The sequence below is a fragment of the Haemaphysalis longicornis genome, unplaced genomic scaffold (assembly GCF_048455015.1).
Source record: "Haemaphysalis longicornis isolate Haplotype H1 unplaced genomic scaffold, Haemaphysalis longicornis Haplotype H1 scaffold_7, whole genome shotgun sequence".
NCBI classification, from domain to species: Eukaryota; Metazoa; Arthropoda; class Arachnida; order Ixodida; family Ixodidae; genus Haemaphysalis; species Haemaphysalis longicornis.
The window spans coordinates 81,907,187-81,932,729 of NW_027526422.1; the positions used below are offsets into that span (position 1 = coordinate 81,907,187).

The following is a 25,543-nucleotide window of genomic DNA, read 5'->3' on the forward strand; positions in this document are numbered from 1 at the left end:
AAAGAAGGTCCCCTTCACTCCGAGTAGTCCGAGTGGCGCTGGCTACCACCCCCCAAGTTCAGGAAACAAAAACACGTGAAAAAATACCACAGAAAGTCGAGGCTTACGTAGCACCGCCGCTAGCGTAGTGGTTATCGCACCAGACCGGTATTCTGGAGGTGGTGGGTTCGGATCCCACCTGGCGGGCGATTTTTCTCCAGTTTCTTATTTTCCAAATTCTTGATCTTGAGCTACTACATCCTCCCCTTTGTTTTGCGAGGTCTTCTTGACCGCCAATTCTTTTTTGTGTCTTATTTTCAACGAGCCCCTCATTTCCTATTCTGATTCACCATATATATATATATATATATATATATATATTGTAAGGCGCGCACCAGTAGTCTTGGGGAACGTCTTTATTAGGCGAGCCTTGTCCTACGTGACAGGGAGCGAGCCCCAGAGAAAAACCAAGACGGGCGTTGATGATGATAGACAACTGATGACGATGATGAAGCATGATTGCATGTGGAAGACAGGCGTCCGGTGTACGAGTCCACTGGCGCATACCCTTCTGCTAGTACTTCGCACATACCGTTTGTGTACAACTACCGGGGGATTGTCCGGACGCACATTCCTCTGGTGTCGGGGCACTAACCAGCGCTTACAATATCCCCCCCCTTTGTGGAGCGGCCGACTCGGGCGCTAAGAGTGTGTAGACCGAGAGAAAAATGGCTTGAGCCGGGAAACGTGCACGGTCTCGGGTCCACGACAGCGACGGTCGGTGACACTAGCGTTGGGGGTCACTCGGTAATTCACAGGAGAAGTCTGCTCTACAATGGTGTAAGGTCCGATGTAGCGGGGCAAGAACTTCTCACAAAGTCCTGGGGCACGAAGGGGAGTAGAAAGCAGAACTTCATCACCAGCTTTGAATGAGACAACGCGATGCGTGGCGTCATAATTGGCCTTGCGCTCTTCTTGTGTAGCTGTTGTCCTGAGACGAGCTAGATGACGGGTATGATCCAGTCGAGAAATGAACTCATCGGGTATGTTGGTTCTGGGAAGTACTGGTGCGGACAAGAAAGACGTATCAAGAACAGAAGCTGGTTGGCGGCCATAAACAAGGAAAAATGGCGAAAATCCTGTAGTACTTTGAACGGCGGTATTATATGCGTACGTGACGAACGGAAGAATAATGTCCCAGTTTTTGTGGTCCGGTTGAATGTAAGAAGAAATCATGTCGGAAAGGGTGCGGTGGAACCGTTCGGTCAGGCCGTTCGTTTGAGGATGGTAGCTGGACGTAGTGCGGTGAACAGTCTCGGCTGCGCGGAGAACCTCTCCAAGCGCGCCAGAAAGAAATACACGACCTCGGTCGCTAAGAAGAACTCGGGAAGGTCCATGGCGTAAGAAAATATTCTTCAAAAAGAATTCAGCCACCTCGGTAGCGCAGCCTGTGGGAACAGAAGCCGTTTCCGCGTAGCGAGTGAGGTGGTCTACGGCGGTAACAATCCACCGATGTCCTGCCGAGGTAACGGGGAGAGGGCCATAGAGATCAATCCCTACAACTTCAAATGGAGATGAGGGACAAGGCAGGGGTTGGAGTGTCCCTGCGGGGCCGGAAGTGGGTCGCTTGCGATACTGACACGCGGCACACGACGCAACATATTTCGCCACGCTAGCGGATAAGCCGGGCCAGAAGTATCGCCTTCTTATGCGGTCGAATGTCTTGTGGAAGGCTAAATGACCTGCGACAGCATCGTCGTGAAATGCCTCCAAAATTTTGGGTTGAAGAAGACGGGGAATGACGGGCACCCATCTGTCGCCTGTTGGATGGTAGTTGTAGCGGTGAAGAGTGCCGTTAATAATTCTAAATTTGTGTAGCTGTCGTCGTGAGCGGCTGTTGCTGGGTCGACTCGCCCCGCTCAATTGGTCAATGAGCTTCCGGCAGTAGCTGTCGTTTTTTTGGAAAGCACTGAAATCACTGGGTGGTTCCACGCGAGAGTCCACTGGCGCAATATTTAAGGATTGCATTGTTTCAGAAGACGCCGAATACCATCTTGGGTCGAGGATAACGGGCAACGTGAGAGGGCGTCTGCATCTGTGTGCTTCTTGCCGGACTTGTACACAACGTGGTAGTTGTATTGTTGCAAACGAAGCACCCAGCGTCCAAGCCTCCCAGTTAAGTTCTTGAGGGAAGCCAACCAACAAAGAGCGTGATGGTCAGTGACCACAGTGAAATCCCGCCCGTACAAGTATGGCCGGAATTTCTGGACGGCCCAAACTACTGCAAGACACTCCTGTTCTGTTATCGTATAGTTCCTTTCCGCAGGTGTCAAAGTGCGACTTGCGTAGGCAATTACTTGCTCTACGTTGGAAGGTCTTCGCTGTAATAACACAGCCCCAATTCCGTGTCCGCTGGCGTCGGTGTGAAGGATGGTCGGTGCTTCCTGATCGAAGTGTCCGAGAACAGGGTCGGAAGTAAGTGCGTGCTTCAATTTTTTAAAGGCTGTTTCACAGTCCTCGGACCACATAAATGGGGTACCAGATGCCAGGAGTTTGTGTAGGGGCGTAGCAATTGAAGCGAAGTTTCGGATGAAACGACGAAAGTAGGATGCCAATCCTAAGAAGCTTCGGAGTTCTTTTTGGCGGTCTGGGCGCGAGAAATTCAGCACAGCATTCACTTTATCAGGGTCGGGCCGGATTCCTTCCTTGCTAACTAGATGGCCCAATACTTTAATAGATGTACTTGCGAATCGGCAATTCTTCGTATTGAGGGTCAGTCCGGCATTGGCAAGGCAAGTTAAAACGTCATTGAGGCGCTGAAGGTGTTCTTCGAAAGTGGTAGAAAATATAACTATGTCATCAAGATAACATAAGCACGTCTTCCATTTCAAACCACGCAGGACCGTGTAGATCATTCTTTCGAATGTCGCCGGGGCATTGCACAACCCGAACGGCATTACGTTAAACTCGTAAAGACCGTCAGGCGTGGCAAATGCTGTTTTTTCTTTGTCTTGTTCGTGCATAGGTATTTGCCAATACCCCGATCTCAGGTCTAGACTTGAAAAGTATTCTGCACCTTGCAAAGTGTCTAGAGCATCATCGATGCGAGGCATCGGGTATACATCTTTGCGGGTGATGTTATTTAGCGCCCGGTAACCGACACAAAACCGCACGGAACCATCCTTCTTCTGGACTAAAACAACAGGTGACGACCATGAACTCGTTGAAGGACGGACTATCTTGTTTTTGAGCATATCGTCGACTTGTTCCTGAATGATTTTTCGCTCCTTTGGTGAGACGCGATATGGGCGGCGGCGAATAATGCAAGAACCATCTGTTTCTATTCGGTGGGTGGCTGCGGATGTTTGCCGCAAAACGGAGGAGGAGGTGGAGTCAAATAGGGTTTCGTGCTTGGCCAGAAGATCGAATAGTGTTTTCTTTTGCTCCGGTGTGAGATCAGAACTGATAGTATCATCAATGGTGTGCGATGGTGATTTATGACCGGCCGAGCATTCTGCAGATGAAATAGACTCGAAGGAAATGACGCTCACTGCTTCGTCGCGCGGAACAGAAGCAATTGTCGCGCCTTGAGGTAATAAAATAGTCTCGGTCGAAGTATTCTGTGCGACCAGAAGAGCAGTTCCACGAGAAAACCGTATTAGGCAGGGGGGTACAAGAAGACCGCGAAGAGAGAACTTTCCGGTAGGAGTAATAAACACATCGCCATCGAGAATTTCGGCACAGTGAACGGAGAGCATAGCTTCTTGTCCAGGAGGCAGAGAAAAATCGCAGGAGGCGGCCACCAGTTGTAGTTCCGGGGAATCAGAAACACTGGCCAGGTCAGTGTCGGTCATACGAAGCAAGGGTTCTTTGCACGAGATCACAGCAGACGCCGATTTAAGAAAGTCCCAACCCAATATCATCTGATGAACACATGAAGGTAGTACTGCGAGCTGAATGTGATGTCGAATGCTGGCAATGGTAACACGGGCTGTACAGACTCCGGAAGGTTGGATCATGGCGTTGTTAGCACCACGTAGAGAGGGACCAGGGTAGGGGGTTCGTACTTTACGCAATTTGGAACACACGTCTTCCCGAATTATAGAAATACTAGCACCAGTGTCGACAAGAGCTTCCACATCAATTCCTTCAACAACAACAGATAATGTGTTTGATGGCCGCTCAGGGGGACTTCTAGAAATCCATCGCAACCCAGTTTCGCCCCCAGAAACTGCAGTTTCTAGTTTTCCGTGTGGTAGTTGGCGCCCTGGGAGGCCGGACGAAGCGGCGAGACAGAGCGGTGGCGGGAGGCGGACGGCGAACTTCTTCTCGGGACCCGGGGGCTGCGTTGCTGATCCGGGTGGTCGTTAGGCGAGGGCAAACGTCTGGCGTCGTGGAACCGTTGGGAGTAGTATTGGTAGGATGGCTGACGGCTGCCTTGTGGGATGGTGGAGTAGGCGAGTCTTTCGTCTTGTTGGCGCCGTCTACAGAAGCGGGAGACATGCCCCCGGATGCCGCAATAGAAGCAGATGGGTCGCGGAAGATGCCAAGCCGGGTAGCCGTACGCAAACTGCGGAGGAACAGCAGGTGGCACTGGGTAAGGATTGACTTGGCCTGGATGCGAAGGGACAGGCGGTCGACTGACAGGAGCAGAGACAGTTGCCAGAGGGGAACATGCAGGTTCAGGGAGAGGTGCCGTCAGAACTGGTGCACTGGGAGCAAAAGGCAGTGGAGCCACCAAGGCGGGGTCAGAGACTGGGTGAACGTTCGTTCTAGGTTCTGAGGGAGGCACAAGGGAAGCCAGTTCCTGCTTGATTAGTTCACGCAGACCCGGTATGGAGGCCTCGCGGCGTGGTTCGGACAAACCGTGCGATGTCTGCACTGCCAGTTCCTCGCGGATGATCGAACGTATCAAATAGCGCAAATCGGCTTCGTCCGTCGAGGCGCGGCTATCCCACTGGATTGGCTACCGACGTAGTGACTGAAGGTCATCGAGGCGCTGGCGCGTCGGGACAATCTGGCTAATGGTGGTAGGGTTTTGTGCGGCCAGCGCGTTAAATGCCAAGGGGGAAATTCCTTTGAGGACATGGCGCACTCGGCTTTCCTCCGTCATGTCTGTATCCGCACGGCGGCATAAGGCGATGACGTCCTCAATGTACGACGTGTAGGACTCACCAGGTCGTTGCACGCGCTCGTCCAATTTCTTCTTGGCGGCTTCGGTACGCATAGATGACGCACCGAAGACTCGCCGCAGCTCCGATGTGAAGCGCTGCCAGTCAGGCAAGTCGCGCTCATTGTTGTGGTACCATGTCTCGGCTATTAGGTCAAGGTAAAAGCCGACGTGCCTCAGCTTGAGGCAATCGTCCCATCGATTGAAGGAGCTGACTCGCTCGTAATGATCCAGCCAGTCCTCCACGTCCTCATGGGGAAGCCCAGTAAAAGACCGGGGTTCGCGCTGCCGGCAGGTTATTGTCCAGGCTGGCGCCGATAAACTCGCCGAGGGAGCACCCATAACGGCGTTCACATCGGTAGGGCCACCTTGCGTCATAGTGATTGCTTGCGCCTTGCGCCGACCTGAGCGGAGCTCCAGGGGTAGGCCGGGGGTCGAGGTACACGGGATCGAAGGAGCTTACCTCCACCACTTGTAAGGCGCGCACCAGTAGTCTTGGGGAACGTCTTTATTGGGCGAGCCTTGTCCTACGTGACAGGGAGCGAGCCCCAGAGAACAACCAAGACGGGCGTTGATGATGATAGACAACTGATGACGATGATGAAGCATGATTGCATGTGGAAGACAGGCGTCCGGTGTACGAGTCCACTGGCGCATACCCTTCTGCTAGTACTTCGCACATACCGTTTGTGTAGAACTACCGGGGGATTGTCCGGACGCACATTCCTCTGGTGTCGGGGCACTAACCAGCGCTTACAATATATATATATATATATATATATATATATATATGTAGGGAGCAATAACACTTCGAAGATGGTAGAGAAAACAAGAAAAGAAAACTTCGAAGAAGGTAGCAACCACGATTGTTGCCAACGTTTTACCAAAGCGACTTGCCTTTGTCAGTGCAGCCCCTCGTGTGGCTGGCACGCTTTATATAGGTTAGATCCCCAGGTGAGAGGAAAGAAGTTATTGGAATTGAGAAAAGGGATTGGTTTTGGAGTTATTGAGATATTGAGGGGGATAGAAGGTTGTATAGTTTGAGCCGCGAAGTCGGTAAGAGGAAAATCAGCCGGGCGGGGGTTGATATTCTGGGAAATTCTTGGACAGAAAGGATGACGGGGTGTTCGTTGACCCGCCACGTGGCCTCTGGAAGTGTTCTGAGAAACGCCGGAAGCAGAACAGGCGGTGAGACGAGTTCTTATAAGAAAATATCTGCTAGCCTCAGGTGAAAATAAAAGGTAGAGAAGGGGGGAATAACTAGGTCTAGGAAAAAAAGGGAAAAAAAGCACGCACACACGCACACACATACACACAAAAAAACAATAACATTACAAATGAAATGGCACGTATCGCTAGCAGCAACATTCCTGGAACATGCTTTTCCTGAAACTCAAAAACGAAAATATAAAGTCAGAGGGACCATCCGGGCACAATTCGAAGCGGAGCAAAAAAGAGAGCCAGGAATAAAAACAAAATGAAGTTCCAGAAAACAGGTTGGAGGGATGGCTTCCCGTACTAAACTCGAAGCTAAGGAATGAAAACAATAGGAATTAGGTGACCACATAAGAAGGGCGAGGGCGGGGTTATATTCTTTGGATAAGGTACAAGCAAGACAGGGCTTATTGCTGTATTCCCTTTGAAAATCGCAAGGATTCCAAGTTGCCATAGGCGCATAATTCCAGCAGGCTCCATGGAGGTGAATTTGTGAATTAAATAGGATTATCGGTATTTTCTGTCCCTAGGAGACGTAAAGTTTGACTGAAGTATATACAACCTAAGGTCATCAAAATTGTGGCCTGGTTGGTAGAAATGCTGCGCTACAGCTATGTAGGATTTGTTAGGAGTATCTGCCCTTTGTCCGTTAAGACGTACGCACATAGGTTGACTCGTTTGGGCTACATACTGTTTGTGGCACATTTAACATTATAACTTATACACAATAATTGATGAAGTGAACGTAAAACTTGGATTATACTTGTGAACATACTTATTGGCTGTGTTTTTTACAATGCAATCTGTTTGCATGTGCCTGCAAGTTCAGCATCTTGGATGGGAGCAGCTGGCTATGACTGGTTGCTTCGAAGGCCCTATTTTAGCATGCATTCTTCCTATTTGTCCGATAGGTAACCCTTGGTGCTTCCGTGAACTTCTTTTTAAGTTGATCGTTACTGGCTAAAATGGGGTAGTATTTCCGCAGGACATTATTTACGTTTGGGAGAGCGTTTGAAAATTACTTATTAGGGCAGGTGGCCTGGCCTTTTCGTTTTGTCTCTGTTGAGCACGGCAACCCTTTTGAGATTAGATGCACGTTGGTACACCTGATCGAGCGAGCTTTTGGGGTGGTTCCTGTTCATAACGGTGGACTTGAGTTTGTCTAGATGGTTTGCGTAGTGCCTGTAATCACTGTATACTCTTCTAAATCTGGTGGCTGGTCCAACAATGATCCCTTGTATGCAGTGTCTCGGGTGATGGGATTTCTAATCTAGATACCGCTGCCTGTCTGTTGGTTTTCTAAAAAGCGTGGTTTTACGTTTACCGTCGTCTAGAATGACGGTAGTATCCGAAAAGTTCACTTCTTTTTCAGAATGCTTGCAGGAGAATTTAATAGTCGGATGCGACGATTTGAGAGGAGATATAGACGTTTTTATAGTCGTGCGACCGTGTTCCCAAATTAAGAAGATTTCGTCTATGTAGCGGAGGTAAACCTGAGGTTCATACGGCAAAGAGTTTAACTGGGTGACTTCACGTCGCCCCATGAAATCATTGGCATAGGTCAGCGCGAATGGAGTAGCCATGCTGGGCCCCGAAACTTGCAAAATGTAGGACGAGTCAAATTCAAAATATTGGAGAGTTGAAACTACTTTTGTCGAAGTTATGTACACTTTTGGCGCATGTTGGTGCGGGTTCTCCAATAAACCTTTTGAAATAGCTCCGATTCTTTCGAAGAAAGGGAGGCTTGTATCCAATACGGCAACGTCAAGAGTAACAACGAGGGTTCCACTGGGTAGGCGCCCACCCTTATTTATCTCTTCTATTATACGGAGGAAGTGGGGGTGTCCTGAACGAATGAAGAAAGACGAGCTGGAATGTTGGATAGGTAATGATGCAGAAACAGAGATAATGCTTCGGTTGGGGTATTGTTATGCGAAACTATGGGTCTGCCACTAATTGCGGCAGTAAAACATAATTTTGCGGGGACTTTGTGGACTTTTGAGAGGAGGTAAAAATGTCGTGCCTGCTTGTTATTCGGTTTCGTAAAATTTAAGTCACTGGTCGTTATTAATTCTCTAGACCGCAGATATGTGAGGCTCTGAAGGATTGTTAGGCTGTAATCCTGGCTCGGATCATTATCTAAGAGCTTGTAGTGGCAAGTGTTCTTGAGCTGCCTCTTAGCTTCATCTTTTTATTTTCCCACAGGTAAAACAACTACGCTACCACCTTTGTCGTCTAGCTTTATGACTATGTCGGTTCTGGCTGATAGACTATTCAGGGTAATTCTTTCGACGGGGTAAGGTTCTTGGGCTTGTTTGGTTGCTTAGTTCTTGTCAATATTTCTCTTGATACTGACTGTACGTAGACATATAATTCTGGAGATTGATCTACATCTGTAGTCAAAGTGCTAGGACTGTGGAGGGTGCCCTCTTTAAAGCAGCCATGAATACAGAGCACAAGTTTGGTTCATTCAAATGACGCCGTCGTTAGAGTCACACTGACACCAGTTTTAACGTATACTTCGCGCAAATAAGCTATATAATTAGAAAAAATGAAATGGACATGCGACCCAGTCGCTCATTTCCCGCAACAGAACCTATTATGTCATACCAGACTTCTCTGCGATTACCTGAGGCCGGAAAAAGCAAACGCAATTAGGCTGAGTTTATAAGCTTGCAGAACGAGCAGCAATTTTTGCTTAAATATGCGGCACATTCTTTTTAAAGATATAAGAGTGGTGCGACAAACATTGGAAGTTACCAAAGCACGTGTAAACATAAAAGTAGTGATTCGTACTGCTTTTGGTCTTGCGCGCACTATGCTTAGTTTAGCTCCACAGGACTGCGGGGCTTTGGGGTTGTCTCAGACGACACCGGCTGAGTGACACAAGCAACGGTGTCATACGGGACCGTATTTTTCGAGGGAGCACTATGTTTCACGATACGATTATTTCCTCCCAGAACAAGAACAAGCCAGTTTTACATATGGCTTGCGACGGTATGGTGGCGCCATTTAGGTTCAGTAACGTAAACAAACACATGACTTTGCAGCAGGGTGGAGAAACCCTTTTAATGGTCCCGTGCCGCCGCAATTAGGTCAACTTGCTGAACACGTTGTTCTTTTCGTTTCCCACGAGACACAGCAAGGCGAAACAGATAAGATGATTCAAACTTCACCAGTAAACCGCATTGTCGCGATAAGTTTAGCGCGGTTTTGATACAATGACTTGCTTTTGCGGCGAGCGAGGGACCCAAAATGGCGGCGTCAGCGTATGTGTGTATCTAGCCTGTACGGCGGGCGCGTGGATCAAGGAACCCTAGGCACCAGAGCGTTCGGTTCCTGGGATGTCATTCCAGACCATGAAAACACACGATTTAGCGGGAAAATCAAAATTTTAACTTAAATTGATACGTGTCTCAGTGAATAAAGCACCATTTGTATCCGGACAAGCTCTGGGGACACAATAAAACACAAAATCTTCCGAAATAAACAAACTTGTATTTTGTCTTCATGGCTATTTTAATATCAGGTTGGTCCTGTTTTTCCCAAAAAAACTCGCTTTGCCTCATTCTCCGAGAAAATTGTCTGAAATCTTTATGCAACTCGTATTCATTCCCACGGTTATTTGAGGCGCAGATAGATAGACCTCGTTGTAGGATACCTTTTTCGTCGGCTGTTTGTGTTCTCGAAATGTCAATAACGTTGCTGGGGCAGGTACCGAGGGAGCTCGTTTCTTCTATAGGAATATTGGCTGGGGTAGGAGGTTGTACTAAAGCAATCTATGGATCAATGGGGGACGTTACACTACCTAATACTATAAAACTCCATAGTCCTGGTTATTAAGATGTTGATGTTCTACAGTGCAAGCTGTATTTCACGAATGAATCTGGTCACATTGAACCTCAACCGCCTGCGTACTGCTAAGATCAATTTCTTTGTGATTTATAAAATATTAAGGTCTAGATTGTCCTGCTCAGTTAGTGGAAGAGCTTCAATCTGCTCAATGAAGAGGCTGAGTTGGCTAGTACGATGGTCTCTAAGAATCTCTAGGAGAGAAAGCGAAGCAATATTTAGAATACATTGCCACCTGGCAGCTAGTTCAGGAAGGAGCACACCATGGGAACAACTAACTTTTAGGCCGAGACCTTTGGGGATCTGTTTGCTTTGGAGATACGAAAAGTAAGTTTTGAGATGAAATTTGACGTTGGTTTGTTTGCCGGCTAGTTTTCGATCATTAAGGAAAGAGTGGGATTTAGGGGTTGGAGCATCCGGTCTACTAGGTGGTAGTCATTTGTGTTTGTTTTGAGCAGACTTCCAGGGTGACACTTTTTTGCTTGGAGTCAGTTGTTAGGGGGTCTGCTAGGGGTGAGATCCACATCTATGCCTGTTTAGGTGCTTGTTTGTGTTCTAGTGCATGTTTGGGTCGGCGTGAACACTGAGCGTGATGTCTTTGGTGGGTCAGGTTGTTCGGTTGCCGGCTGTGCAGCTGGTGTTGTGGCCACGTTCACGGTTTGTGTCTGGCGTCACATGTGCTACTCTTACGTGGACGTGACATTTTGCTATTATTGGGGATGTTGGGTTGGTTTTGTTGTTCTGTGCTGTCCGCGGACTGGAGGCTGATGCGTGTAGAGGGGAGCGTCACCTTAAATGAGTTCCTCAACCTGTACTTGATGTTTTCGGAAATCAGTCCGACGCCTCGAAAGTTAGGGTGTAGTCTGTCCTTGGGCAGGTGACCTAGGGGTCGTGGTGAAGTTTTCCATGATGGATGACGTCAACGTTTCCTTTGTAGTGTCCAAGTTCCACGAGGAAGTCGTTAAGCTTAGCTGACCTTTGTGAGTGAGCTATAAGTCTGTCTGTCTGGCTTGTGTTTGTTTTTGATCCTGGGAAGTACTGTTTTGAGGGTTATCTTGGCGTTGGGCCCATTGGTCCGAAAGTCGTCAACAAGAGTTCTCATGGCCGCGATAGTGCTTATAGCGGTGTTTTGCTTTAAATCACTAGTGCCAAAGTGAAGAATGAAGTGAGTGATGATGTGAGTGAGTGCGGGAGCAATAAAACTTGGAAGATGGTGGAGGACACAAAAAAAGAAAACTTCCAACAAGGTAGAAACCACGATTGTTGCCAATGTTTCAGGACAGTTTTCTTCTTTCTCACAGTTTTCCACAAAGGTATATAAGAATTCTGTTCCAAATGTTTGTGAGAACCAAATCATATCACTGTACTCTCATGAAGGTAAGTCCCGTTGCAACTACGTCAGTAAGCCTTCTTTTTCTTGTTCTTGCTGCGTACCCGGCTCTTTACGTGTAATATATATGTATATATATATAAATATATATATATTTATAAGGTTAGTAGAGACAAAGAGACACGAGAAAGACGTAGAAAATAGAAATAAGTTTACTGACGTTTCAGGAAGCGAACTTCCTTTCTTCAGAGTACCAAATAAGTTCGTTTCAGAGTTATATATAAAGAGAAAATGTAGCAAGGTCGAGGACAACGTAAGACAAGGGAGAGTTTGTACAATTGGATCATGGTTGGTGGGTAGTAAAAGAATAACGAGACAGCGGAAAAAAATTATAAAAAGGATAATAAGAACACATAGTCACGTGGTACGCACATGGGAAAGAAAGAGAGAAAAACCAAACAAAAAATTAACAAGGTAATTCCCCCCCTCCCCCGTGGCAACAGGGGTGAAAGAGGGGTCAAAACAAGATATGCCCATGCACCTGTTTGACAAGGGCAAAAAAATTAGTCACGCGGAACGAAGAAGGTCCAAAGAAGATATGCCCATGCACACAAAAGGCGCACATCTGCCCATACACACCCGTTCTAAGAATCAGGGTAAGGTCATTGGAACATGAGACACTTGGCTTCTGATGGTGGGAGGCAAGGGTCGCGCCCAAAAGCAGTACGACAGGCAGTTTTGACAGGAAATGAGTGTACATTGGTTTACAAAGAGCGGGGAAAAAAGGACAAGGTCAAACAAGTCACGAAAAGAAAGAAAACAGGCAGGTGCACGCGTATGACGCGGCAGCAGATAGTATTCATCTGGCCGGCGCATGGTACCAGTTCAGGGAATACCGAGGCGGTCAGCAACGAATATTAGAAAACAACAGTACAAAGAGGACTCGAAAGCAGACACATGCGCTCGCGTACACAAATTGATTACAAGGAAAGAATATCAAAGGTAACAATGGTACTGCAGCCTTCTACCCAGATCACTATGACCAGACTTGTTTTTAGGATTTGGTTTAGTGAAGCCATTGTGCTAAAAAACGCGGTGCTAGCACGAAACTATACCCATTTACGGAAGCTCGCCAACTGATAGGAGAATATTACAGGGGGAAAGAAATGAACAGGCGTAACACTACCCTGAGAAATGCAGCCGAAATTTTAATCGGAGGAAAGACACGTCAATTTGCCATAACTTTCATTGATGCCAAACGACGCTGACTTAAACCTATAGATGAGGTAGGACTCGCGAACCAAGCGATCGTGATGCGTTTTAAAACTAGATTCAAGAATTGTGGCCTTCAGTTGTTCAAAAGAATGACCAGGAGTGTTAACATGCTTTGATACGGCTTGCCACGTGACTTTTCGAAGCCAGTTCGTGACAAACGGCGAAACTTACTGCAGTTTTCAAAAACAAATAAAAAGGATGGTGACCGTGGGAAGCTCATTTTTGACAGGCTACGCATAAACAACGACGTGTACGTGTGGGACACTATTGCAAATCAAGCGGCACCTGTTCCAAATCCAACCACGGTATGACTGCATTCCCCTCTCACTTCCCATTCAACACAAAATTGCTGTCCATCCAACAAAAGGTCCGTTCTAGTAGCCTCCTTTTTTTGTACACAAATATCAGAAGCGTTCGGTCAAAAAGCATACCGCTCTCCTCCCTGGACGATTCTAGCACTCCATCAATTATTGCGCTTACTGAAACGTGGTTAAACGAGGACGTTCCGGAAAGCAGTTTTTTCTAACCTGGGCTAACTATAGGTTCTTCCGTTGTGATAGAAAACACAGAAAAGGAGGTGGCGTTCTTCTAGCGGTAACAAATGACGTACTTGCCTGCCTGTGTATGTTAGTTCTTTTTTGGAATGTGTATGGGTTTCCATAAAGTGTGGTATTCGTGACCTAATTGTTGGCGTTTTTTACCGGCCACCCGATGAGAATACTGATTTTTCAAGTGAATTTACCCGTGTGCTGAAACTAATCTGCTCCCTTTTTCCAAATTCTCTACTCTTAATTCTTGTCGATTTCAACTTTTCTAACATTTCCTGGTCCACTCAATCGGTTACGGATGGCCAAACCGAAGCGCATAACTTTGTTCAGTCTTGTTCGATTTTTCACTGGTTCAATTAATTAGTCGTCCAGGCGCAGTTCGTCCACATCGGCTTACGTTCTCGACTTAGTTTTTACCAACGACCCTGATATTTTGTCTGTCATCACGCATCTCGATGGGCTATCGGACCACGACATCCTTAGTGGTATGCTTCACATTTCTCCTATCAAGCGCAAAACTACTAAAAAACAAATAAGATGTTACAATAGGGCTGACTACACAAGCATTAACAATGAACTGTTCTCATTCGCAGATAATTTCTAGGAAGAACACAGTTCCCGTTCAGTTGAAGATAATTGGGTCATTTTCAAAAACGCACTTACTAATTTATTCAACAGGTTCATCCCAATTATCACCATAAAAACAGAAAACACCGCTCCTTTGTATAACAAGCGACTTTGACGCCTCAATAACAAAAAAAAACGTATTTATTGCCGCGCCAATAAAAGAGACCACTTTTCCGATAGCTGGCTGCGTTACCAACGATGCGATAAAGAATATCAGTCACTGCTTGCATCAAGTCGCCGTCATTTTTTCAAACATGACTTATCATCTATGTTAAAAAATAATGCTCGGAAATTTTGGCGTGTTATCAATCCTCTTAGCCATCCTGACATCATCCTCACTGACAGTAATAATGATGCCATTCCCATGTCTCAGTGTGCACAGGTTTTAAACGACGCCTTCATATCAGTATTTACGTGTGATGCCACCGCCTCATGCCCTAAAGTTAACTCCATTCCAGACATCAGCACGCCTGAAATAACAATCACTGAAGCTGGAATATTTTCATTGCTCAATCGACTCAAAATTTCTACTGCCTCGGATCATGCGGGCTTCAATAACAAAATACTCAAACATTTATCAGCTAGCATTTGTCCCATACAGTGTGCTCTTTTTTCCCAATCCTTATCATCAGGTTGCATACCCCATGACCGGCGAATTGCAAAAGTAATCTCAATCTTCAAATCTGGGGAACGCTCTTCTCCCCTAAATTATCGTCCTATTTGGTAAACCAGTAACATTTGTAAACTCCTCGAACATATAATACATACACAAATTATCAACTACCTGGAGGATCATAACATCATACATAGGTACCAACACGGATTTCACAGAGGATATTCTTGTGACACACACCTCGCAGGTTTCATTCATGACATTCATTCATCTCTCGACGATGGATCCCAAGTTGACGCCATTTTTCTGGACTTTTCAAAAGCCTTCGACCGTGTTCCTCATCACAGGCTCCTCACAAAACTTTCTCGGCTTAACATTCACTCTAACATTTTATCATGGGTAAAAGATTTCCTTTTATCACGCCTACAGTTCACGTCTGCTAACACTTGTACCTCTTCTATCAAACCTGTTACTTCCTGAGTCCCCCAGGGCAGCGTACTAGGACCGCTACTGTTTTTAATCTATATTAACGACTTACCATCCTGTGTCTCTTCCCGAATAAGAATCTTTGCTAGTGACTGTGTGATTTACCGAATAATTTCTTGCGATAATGGCCGTGAAGCTTTGCAAACTGGTATTAACGCTATCAATGCAAGGTGCTCATCTTGGCTAATGACCCTAAACCATTATAAAATTAAGTATATGTCCTTCACTAATCGCGCCTCCCGCTTTCCTACCTCCTACGTGCTCAATAAGCGTTCAATTGACCTCGTATCTACTTATAAATATCTAGGAGTTCACCTTCAAACCGATCTGTCATGGCATTATCACATAAAACACACCCTGGCTCCCGCTAATCGCTCTTTCGGTTTTCTAAAGCGTAACCTTAAACATGCTCCTTCTGACATTCGAAAACTTGCCTTTACTACACTAATAAGTCCTAAAATTGAGTATGCATCAGCCATTTGGGATCCCCATCAGGCATACATCGTAACTGATATTGAATGTCTGCAAAACCGGGCTGCTCGCTTCATATATTCAGACTACTCACCTCATTCTAGCGTCACAGCACTAAAATGTCGCGCCGAACTACCTGATCTAGTACATCGCCGCCAACTTTCCCACCTATCACTGTTCCATAAGCTGTATCACCACGCGTCACTTCACGATGATTTCTTCGAGCCAACTCCAGTCATTTTCCCTTGCCGAGACCACTCCTACAAACTTAAACGCACAAATTTCCGCTCATCTGCCTTTGCCCGGTCTTTCATTCCACGTACAATAGTCCAATGGAATAATCTACCATCTCATATCCTTCTCAAAAACACAACACGAAATTCCAGGAACTAATTCAACAGGTAACCTAGCGCTTTCATCTTCTTTGTGGATTTTTTTTTCCCCGTCCTTGAAATTGTGTACTGAACATTTTCATTTTTGCTCTGTATTTTATTTTTGTTCTTGTTGTTCTGATAGATTGTACATCGTGTCGTGGTTGAATTTGAACCATCTGTATTATATTCCTGTCTTTTTTGTTTGCTCTAATGATTTGGTTACTGCGTTATCACTTTTTTTAAGTTTACAATGTGTATTTATTTGCGTTCTCAGTGTGAACATTTCTGCTTCTTTTTGTTTATTTTTTCCGCTTTACTGCACTAATACAACACGTGTGCTATGTAGCCCCCCTATGTAATACCCCCTAACGGGGGACTTTAGGGGTATTGTGAATAAATAAATAAATAGAGGCAAAGAAGGGCAGGTTTTTGCATGAGAACGGTGATTATTAAACCTCAAACGAAAGGGTGTTTCAGTCTGGCCGATGTATTGTTTCCCGCAGAGGGTGCATTCCAGCAGGTATACGACGTTGGCGGAATCATAGTTAAAGTTCCCTTTTAGATTAACATATTAGTTTGAAGCTGTGCTGGCGGCGCGCTGTGTGGTGGTCATTTGTGGGCATACCTTACACGTGGTTTGTTACAGGGCATGCGTGGTCGGCGGATGCTGGATTTAGTGAGGACCTCGCCCAATTTTTTGCTGCGTCTACAAACGACGCGTGGCGGCTCGGGAAATATTCTCTTTAGGCGTTCACTTTGAGCAAGGATATTGTGATGTTTCCTTAATATGGATGCAACTTTCGGAGAAGAGGCCGAATGTGTCAAAACGAGGTTTGTTTGTTGATTGGGTTTTGGAGCTTTTTTGCGGAGAATGTAGGTGTGGTTCAACTGGTTAGCTTGTGTAATCACGTCATCGATCACCTGCTCTGGGTATTTTTTATTCAAGAGCGCGGTTCTAAGTTCTTTGCAGTTGGAATCCAAATCCGCCTGGCTTGTGCAGATTCACCTAAAACGGTGAGATTGGCTATAAGGTAGTGCAGTCTTGTAGTGCCTGACATGAGTGCTGTGGAAGTGAAAATACTGGCGCTTGTCCGCAGGTTTTCTATAGAGATTAGTCTGAAGCCTGCCCTGAGAAACTGTGACAGTAACATCCAGGAAATTTATGCTGTGCGTAGAGTAGGAATGAGAGAGGGAGATAGTAGGATACGCAAGGTTAAAAGCCTCAATAAACGCAAGAAGTTCTATTTCACCGTGCTGGCATATCATGAATATGTCATGGATACTTCTTTTGTAGTACAATGACATCAAATTTTGGGTTTCGAGGAAGTTTGACTCCAGACATCCCATAATGATATTCGTAAAGTTGGGCCCGATTTTGGTGCCCACTGACGTTCCGCGGACTTGCACGTAATTGACACCATCAAACTCAAAATTGTTAAGTTCAAGGATAAGGTGAAAGAAAGTTTCAAGGGTGAGAGAATCGATAGGTTTGTGACCCGCCGACCCCTCATACGCACATGATACAGCGGTGATTCCATCCGCATGCGGAATGTTTGTGTATAGCGACACGATATCCAGGGAAACAAGTAAACAGTTGTTAGGAATTTCTATCTCCAGAATATCCGAGAGAAAATAATTTGTATCCTTAATGAAGGATGGAAAGCTGAGGGAAATGTCTTGAATCAGAGAGTCCACATAGTGCGAGAGGTTCTTGGTGGCAGTACCAATGCCAGAAACAATGGGGTGACCTGGGGTGTTATTTTTATGAATCGTAGCGAGAAGGTAGAATCTACCTGCTACTGGGCTTAAGGGGATAAGGGAACGAGCAGTTGTTTCAGTAATTTCCTGATTTTGAACAAGCACATTGAGTTTATCTTTGAAAATTATCTTATAATCATTACTGGGATCACTAGGGAGTGCTCTGTAGAACGTGGATTCTGATTGATGTCTATTAGCCTCGTTGATATAGTCGGATTTTTCGAGGATCACGATGGCGCCTCCTTATTTATCGGGAGGATTGATTACTATTTCATGGCAACCTGCGAGTTCTTACAGGCCTTTCTTTTCCTTGCTTGTGATGTTACGGCGGAAAGAGTTCACAAGCAAGGAAAGGAAACATCACAAGCAAGGAAAAGAAAGCCCTGGAAGAACTCGCAGGTTGCCCCGAAATTGTAATCAGACCGAGCGATAAAGGAGGCGCCATCGTGATCCTCGACAAAGCCGACTATATCAACGAGGCTAATAGACAACTATCAGAATCCACGTTCTACAGAGTACTCCCTAATGATCCCACTAATGATTATAAGCTAATTCTCAAAGATAAACTCAATGTGCTTGTTCAAAATTAGGAAATTACTGAAACAACTGCTCGTTCACTTATCCCCTTAAGCCCAGCAGCAGGTAGATTCTACCTTCTCTCTACGATTCATAAAAATAACAACCCAGGTCACCCCATTGTTTCTGGCATTGGTACTGTCACCAAGAACCTCTCGCACTATGTGGACTCTCTGATTCACGACATTTCCCTCAGCTTTCCATCCTTCATTAAGGATACAAATTATTTTCTCTCGTATATAATGGAGATAGAAATTCCTAACAACTGTTTACTTGTTTCCCTGGATATCGTGTCGCTATACACAAACATTCCGCATGCGGATGGAATCACCGCTGTATCATGTGCGCATGAGGGGTCGGCGGGTGACAAACCTATCGATTCTCTCACCCTTGAAACTTTCCTTCACCTTATCCTTGAAATTAACAATTTTGATTTTGATGGTGTGAATTGCGTGCAAGTCCGCGGAACGTCAGTGGGCACCAAAATCGGGCCCAACTTTACGAATATTATTATGGGATGTCTGGAGTCACACTTCCTCGAAACCCAAAATTTGATGTCATTGTACTATAACAGATATATAGATGATATATTCATGATATGGCAGCAGGGTGAAATATAACTACTTGCCTTTATTGAGGCTTTTAACCTTGGGCATCCTACTATCTTCCTCCCTCATTCCTACTCTACGCACAGCATAAATTTCCTGGATGTTACTGTCACAGTTTCTCAGGGCAGGCTTCAGACTAATCTCTGTAGGAAACCTACGGACACGCGCCAGTATTTTCACTTCCACAGCAGTCCTGTCAGGCACTCCAAGACTGCACTACCTTATAGCCAATGCCACCGTTTTAGGCGAATCTGCACAAGCCAGGCCGATTTCGATTCCAACTGCAGAGAAGTTGAAACCGCGCCCTTGAATAAAAATACCCAGAGCAGGTGATCGATGACGCGATTACACGAGCTAACCAGTTGAACCGCTCCGACATTCTCCGCAAAAAAGCTCCAAAACCCAATCATCAAACAACCCTAGTTTTGATCCATTCGGCCTCTTCTCCAAAAGTTGAATCCATATTAAGGAAACATCACAATATCCTTGCTCAAAGTGAACGCCTAAAGAGAATATTTCCCGAGCTGCCACGCGTTGTTTATATACGCCGCAAAAATGTGGGCGACGTTCTCACTAAATCCAGCATCAGCCGACCACAGACTACTGGTTGCATGCCCGGTAACAAACCACGGTGTAAGGTATGCCCACAAATGACCACTGCACAACGCGCCGCCAGCACAGCCTCAAACTATTATTTTAATGTAAAAGGGAACTTTAACTGTGATTCCGCCAACGTAGTATACCTGCTGGAATGCACCCTCTGCGGCAAACAATACATCGGCCAGACTGAAACACCCTTTCGCTTGAGGTTTAACAATCACCGTTCTCATGCAAAAACCTGCCCTTCTTTGCCTCTATCAAAGCATGTTAACACTCCTGGTCATTCTTTTGAACAACTGAAGGCCACAATTCTTGAATCTAGTTTTATAACGCATCATGATCGCGAGGTTCGCGAGTCCTACCGCATCTATAGGTTTAAGTCAGCGTCGTTTGGCATCAATGAAAATTATGGGAAATTGACGTGTCTTTCCTCCGATTAAAATTTCCGCTGAATTTCTCAGGCTAGTATTACGCCTGTTCATTTCTTTTTCTTTATAATATTCTCCTATCAGTTGGCGAGCTCCTGTATATGGGTATAGTTCCGTGCTAGCACCGCGTTTTTTAGCACAATGGCTTCACTAAACCAAATCTTAAAAACAAGTCTGCACATTATGATCTGGGTATAAGGCTGCAGTACTATTGTTAGCTTTGATATTCCCACCTTGTAATCAATTTGTGTACGTGAGCGTGTGTGATTGCTTTCGTGTCCTCTTTCCATGTAGTGTTGTTTTGTAATATTCGTTGCTGACCGCCTCGGCATAACTGGTAACATGCGCCGCCCAGAATTATACTATCTGCTGCCGCGTCATACGCGTGCACCTGCCTGTTTTCTTTGTTTTGCTGACTTGTTTGACCCTGTACTTTTATTCCTCGCTCTTTGTATACCAATGTACACTCATTTCCTGTCGAAATTGCCTGTCCTACTGCTTTTGGGCGCGACCCTTGCCTCCCAACAGCAGAAGCCAAGTGTCTCATGTTCCAATGACCTTACCCCGATTCTTAGAAAGGGTGTGTATGGACAGATGTTCGCCCTTTGTGTGCATGGGCATATCTTCTTTGGACATTCTTCGTTCCGCGAGACTAATTTTTTCGCCCTTGTCAAACACGTGCAACGGTATATCTTGTTTAGACCCCTCTTTCACCCCTGTTGCCACGGGGGAGGGGGGAATTACCTTGTTAATTTTTTCTGTTTGGTGTTTCTCTCTTTCTTTCCCATGTGCGTACCTCATGACTGTGTGTTCTTATTACCCTTTTTATATTTTTTTTCCGCTCTCTCTTCATTCTTTTGCTACCCACCAACCATCATGTAATTGTACAGACCCTCCCTTCTCTAACCTTGCCCTCACCCCTGCTACATTTTCTGTATATTGTCACGTGCCAGTCTGTGGGATGAGAGCATTATTAAGTAGGACAGACATGCTAATCCCCCGCGTGGGTACGTGCCGTGTGATGGGCACAGCAGAGGACGACGAAGGAGCGCGTTAGCTAGCGGCTCGTGTGCTCGGTTCTTGGTCGCCATATTGCTAGCCACCAACCGGTGCTCTGTGTGTTTCCTCTGGCAAGTTAGGCACTTCGCCTAATAAATACTTTGCCCCTGCGTCTTCGCCAAGACAACTTCTCTGCGCCCCTGTTTGACAGGACGCAACAAAAAAAAAAAGTTCCTGCGATTTTGCAGCCGCCCCATTCCATAGGGGTGATTTCCCGTGCAAGCCGGGTGAACTTCCCAAGCGTTGTAGTCCCACACAAGGGCCGAGCGCCAGGCCGGGGAGTCGCTTGTACCTATTTTACCGGTAGGTGCCCGGCGCCACCAAGGAACACGAATTCGCATGGTGCCTTCCACAGCCACGATGGACGCTCAACTCGCAACCGCCTGTGGCAGGACAAGCCGCCAGACTCTTTCACCCCCGGCAATGGCGCAACGCGGCATGATGGCCGGGGGCCCCGCCAGATGGACAAGGGTCAGGGGCCCCTTCAGGGGCCCCGTTCAGGTTCTAGGAACCTGAACGGGCTGCAGAAGTCCGGCTGGTCGGCCGGGTGGTGCTTTCCGTCGCTGGCAGTCCCGGCAAGTTCGTACATACTGCCGTACGGTGGCCGATAGCTTCGGCCAGTAGTACTTCTGCTTGATCCGTGCCAGCGTACGTGTGTAACCGAAGTGACCGGCGCTAGGCTCGTCGTGACAGGCCTGCAAGATTTCATTCCTGAGAAGGTTGGGTACGACGAGCAGGTAGTTACTCCCACTCGACGCGAAATTTCTCTTATAGAGAACGTTGCTCCGCAGACAGAATGAGGACAGTCCTCTGGCAAATGCCTTCGGCACGACGGTAGCGTGGCCTTGTAAAAAATCAAACAGCGATCGTAGTTCCGGATCCGCGCGCTGCTGCTCCGAAATGGTGGGTGCGTCCAGAACTCCGATTAGCGCGGCATCATCGCTGTCGTCGTCATCGGCGGGGGCAAGGCCAACAGGAGCTCTTGAAAGGCAGTCTGCGTCTGAATGCCGCTTGCCGGATTTGTGTATGATGGTCATGTCAAATTCCTGGAGCCTTAAGCTCCATCGCGCAAGACGGCCAGTAGGATTCTTAAGGTTCGTGAGCCAGCAGAGGGAATGGTGGTCGCTCACGACGGTAAAATGACGCCCATAAAGGTATGGTCGGAATTTGAGGAGGGCCCAAACAACAGCAAGGCACTCTTTCTCGGTGGCCGAGTAGTTGCTTTCGGCCCGTGATAGTGTTCGGCTGGCGTAAGCGATGACTTTTTCGGCGCCGTCTTGCCACTGGACGAGAACAGCGCCGAGCCCCACATTGCTGGCATCCGTGTGAACCATAGTTTCGGCATCCTCGTCGAAATGAGCCAGAACAGGTGGTGTCTGTAAGCGCCGCCGGAGCTCGTCAAACGCCTCTTGCTGTTCATCACTCCAGATGAAAGCTACGTCGTCACGTGTGAGGCGAGTGAGTGGGGCCGCAATGTGGGAGAAGTTCGCTATGAATCTCCGGTAATAAGAGCACAGCCACAGAAAACGCCGAATGCTCTTTTTGTCGGTAGGCGTGCAGAACTTCGACACGGCATCAAGTTTATCAGGATCCGGGCGTACGCCAGCTCGACTGACAACGTGACCGAGAAAGAATAGTTCTTCATACCCGAAGTGGCATTTTTCTGGTTTTAGTGTCAGTGCGGCAGATCGGATAGCCTGAAGAACGGACGTCAATCGCTCCAAGTGCTCTTGAAAGGTCCTGGAAAACACGACGACGTCGTCTAGGTATACCAAACACGTTTGCCACTTCAATCCAGACAGAACCGTGTCCATCATTCTTTGAAATGTTGCAGGCGCTGAGCACAAACCAAAAGGAAGAACTTTGAACTCATAAAGCCCGTCGGGAGTAACAAATGCGGTCTTTTCACGGTCACGCTCATCGACTTCGATTTGCCAGTATCCGCTCTTTAAGTCCATTGACGAAAAGTAGCGGGCATGTCGTAATCGATCGAGTGAGTCGTCTATTCTCGGCAGAGGATATACGTCTTTTTTGGTGACTTGGTTCAGTTTGCGATAATCGACGCAGAATCTCAAGCTGCCATCCTTCTTTTTGACCATGACGACGGGTGACGCCCAGGGGCTTGTCGACGGCTGAATGACGTCGTCGTCTAGCATCTGGTCCACCTGCTGCCTTATCGCATCGCGTTCTTTCGCGGACACTCGGTAGGGGTTCTGCCGAACCGGTCTTTCATTTGCGGCAGTAATTATTCGGTGTTTGACCAACTGGGTTTGGCGGACCCGACGTCGACGAAAAGCAGTCCCGGAAACTGTTTAAGAGCTCAGAAAGCTGGCGTTGCTCTGTCGGCGGGAGGTTACGGTTAACGTCGATTTCGAGCTTATTTGGCACCACGGCTGACGCTTGACTCTGTAGAACGAAGCAGTCCATTGCGTTGTCGATGTCTTCGAAGACGGCAACCTTCGTTCCCTTTGCGACTTGTCGACGTTCATTGGTGAAGTTTGTCAGCAGTACCTCCGCTTCGCCGCACGCTAGCGTCAACAGGCCCCCATCAATGGCGATCCCACTTTCCAGAAGAAGGGGACTCAGGACCTCGGCAATACCAGGGCCGCTTAATAGGTTATCACACCTAACGGAAACAAGCATGCAGTATCTTGGTGGTAGGCTAACTTCGTCACCGACAATTCTCAGGTGTATGGGTCGGTTGCCGGTACGTTCTGGTGTGTTTTTCGTAGAAAAACTCACAAAGCCTTCGCCGACGTCGATTACCGCATCATGATCGCGCAAGAAGTCCATTCCTATAATAAGCTCTCTGCAGCACCCCGGAAGGACGACGAACGTACCGACGAAGTCCGAGTCACCAATGCGTACCCTCGCGCTACATTTTCCGACAGGCGTCATTAGGTGACCCCCGGCATTCCGAATCTGAGGTCCATCCCATGGCGTCTTGACCTTTCTGAGCCTGTCAGAGAGTTCCCGACTAATTATCGAGTAGTCCGCCCCGGTGTCCACTAATGCGGTCATTTCTTGTCCGTCGAGAAAAACTGTAAGTTCGGGCCGCGCGTTCACGTCGACGTCGAAGTTTTGGGCTGCCGGTTCCCCAACTGCCGGCGGTAGAGGGAGGCCTTCGGAGCTTCAATTACTGGCAACCTTGCCTCCCAAGGTTGCGTCATCTAGTTTCCCCGAGGTGGCGTTGCAGAGCGCCGGGTAGGTGGCCCTCCAGGAGTGCGGCGGCTGGGCGAACCTTGGGAAGCTGGGGACGGCGAACGCGATCGGCGGAGTGGTGCAGTAGCTCGACGCTCGGCGAGGTAGTCGGAAATGGCGACCGGTCTTTCTCCGAATTGGGGCCGAACCGCGTTGGGTAGGAATCCAGGCAGTCCAATTTCACGGTAGGGGCACCGGCGATAAATGTGCCCTGGTTCGCCACAGTGATAGCAGAGCGGCTGGTTGTCCGGAGTTCGCCAAAGGTCGGTCTTGCGTACTTGGGGACGATAGTATTGTTGCGGACGGACCGAAGAGTTATTACGAAACTGCTGTTGGGCAGTAAGAGGGACTGCTTGTTGTGGCCAGCATTCGGCTGGGTGCGGCGGGTGGTATGGAAGAAGCGGCGCGGCAGGTCTAGTGGTTGCGGCGGGAGCCTGGACAGTGAGAGCCGTGGCGTAGGAAACTGGGCATGGTGACGCTGGCTGCACTGCTGGTAGGGAAATCGCGTTGCGAATTTCATCGCGCACTATGTCGGCGACGGAGGCCTGTATGGGCCCCGATGGGATGATGCCGCACTTAGCGAGCTCTTCTCTCAACACAGCGCGGATGAGATCCCGAAGGCGGTTGTCGTCATCCGTGGCCATGACAGCAGAGATGCTCGACGATGTTTTGGCGCCCGTGCGGTCGTATTGTCGGGAGCGCTGTTGTAGTGCCCTCTCAATGGCAGTAGCCTCGCGGATGAATTCTTGGACCGTTCGTGGCGGATTTCGGACGAGACCAGCGAAAAGCTGTTCTTTTACGCCATGCATGAGATGGCGTAATTTTTTACATTCTGCCATGTCTGGGTCGGCTCGCTTGAACAGTCGGGCCATGTCCTCCGCGAACATAGCCACACTCTCGTTAGGTTTTTGAGTCCGTGCTTCCAGGAGACGCTGTGCTTGTTCGCGGCGGTCGGCATTGGCGAATTTCGCTTGGACCTCGCGACGAAAGTCCTCCCAAGTGCGCAGGCTTGCTTCCCAATTCTCGAACCACGTTCGTGCACCGTCCTCAAGAGCAAAATAGGCTTGCTGAAGCTTTTGGGTGGCACTCCACTGGTTGAATGCAGCCACACGCTCGAACTGTTCAAGCCAGTCCTCAACGTCTTCGTAATCCTCTCCGTGGAAGTGGGCGGGTTCGCGCGGCTGCTGAAAAGTCACCGTAGTAGGCATTGCCTGCGCCATTACCTCTGGCTGAGAAGCGTGCCTTCTTGATGTAGACTCCAAGAGAGGGCCCTGTTCTGGAGGAAGGCCGAGTTTCCGGCGGCTACACCGATGAACCGGAGTGTGGACGGGCGAAGGTCTCTCGGGGATAACGTCCGGGGGCGTACGGGGCAT

General features: G+C 47.7%; 1 protein-coding gene across 1 annotated transcript; it reads right to left on the reverse strand.

Moving 5' to 3' along the window:
* Positions 1 to 681: 681 nt before the first annotated feature.
* LOC144146381 (uncharacterized) lies at positions 682 to 25,543 on the reverse strand. Its single transcript, XM_077678337.1, has 4 exons — positions 24,698 to 25,543; positions 5,155 to 5,398; positions 4,380 to 4,619; positions 682 to 860 (listed from the first exon to the last, which is right to left on the reverse strand). Exons 1-4 carry the CDS (start codon positions 25,541 to 25,543, stop codon positions 682 to 684), a joined length of 1,509 nt encoding a protein of 502 aa, XP_077534463.1.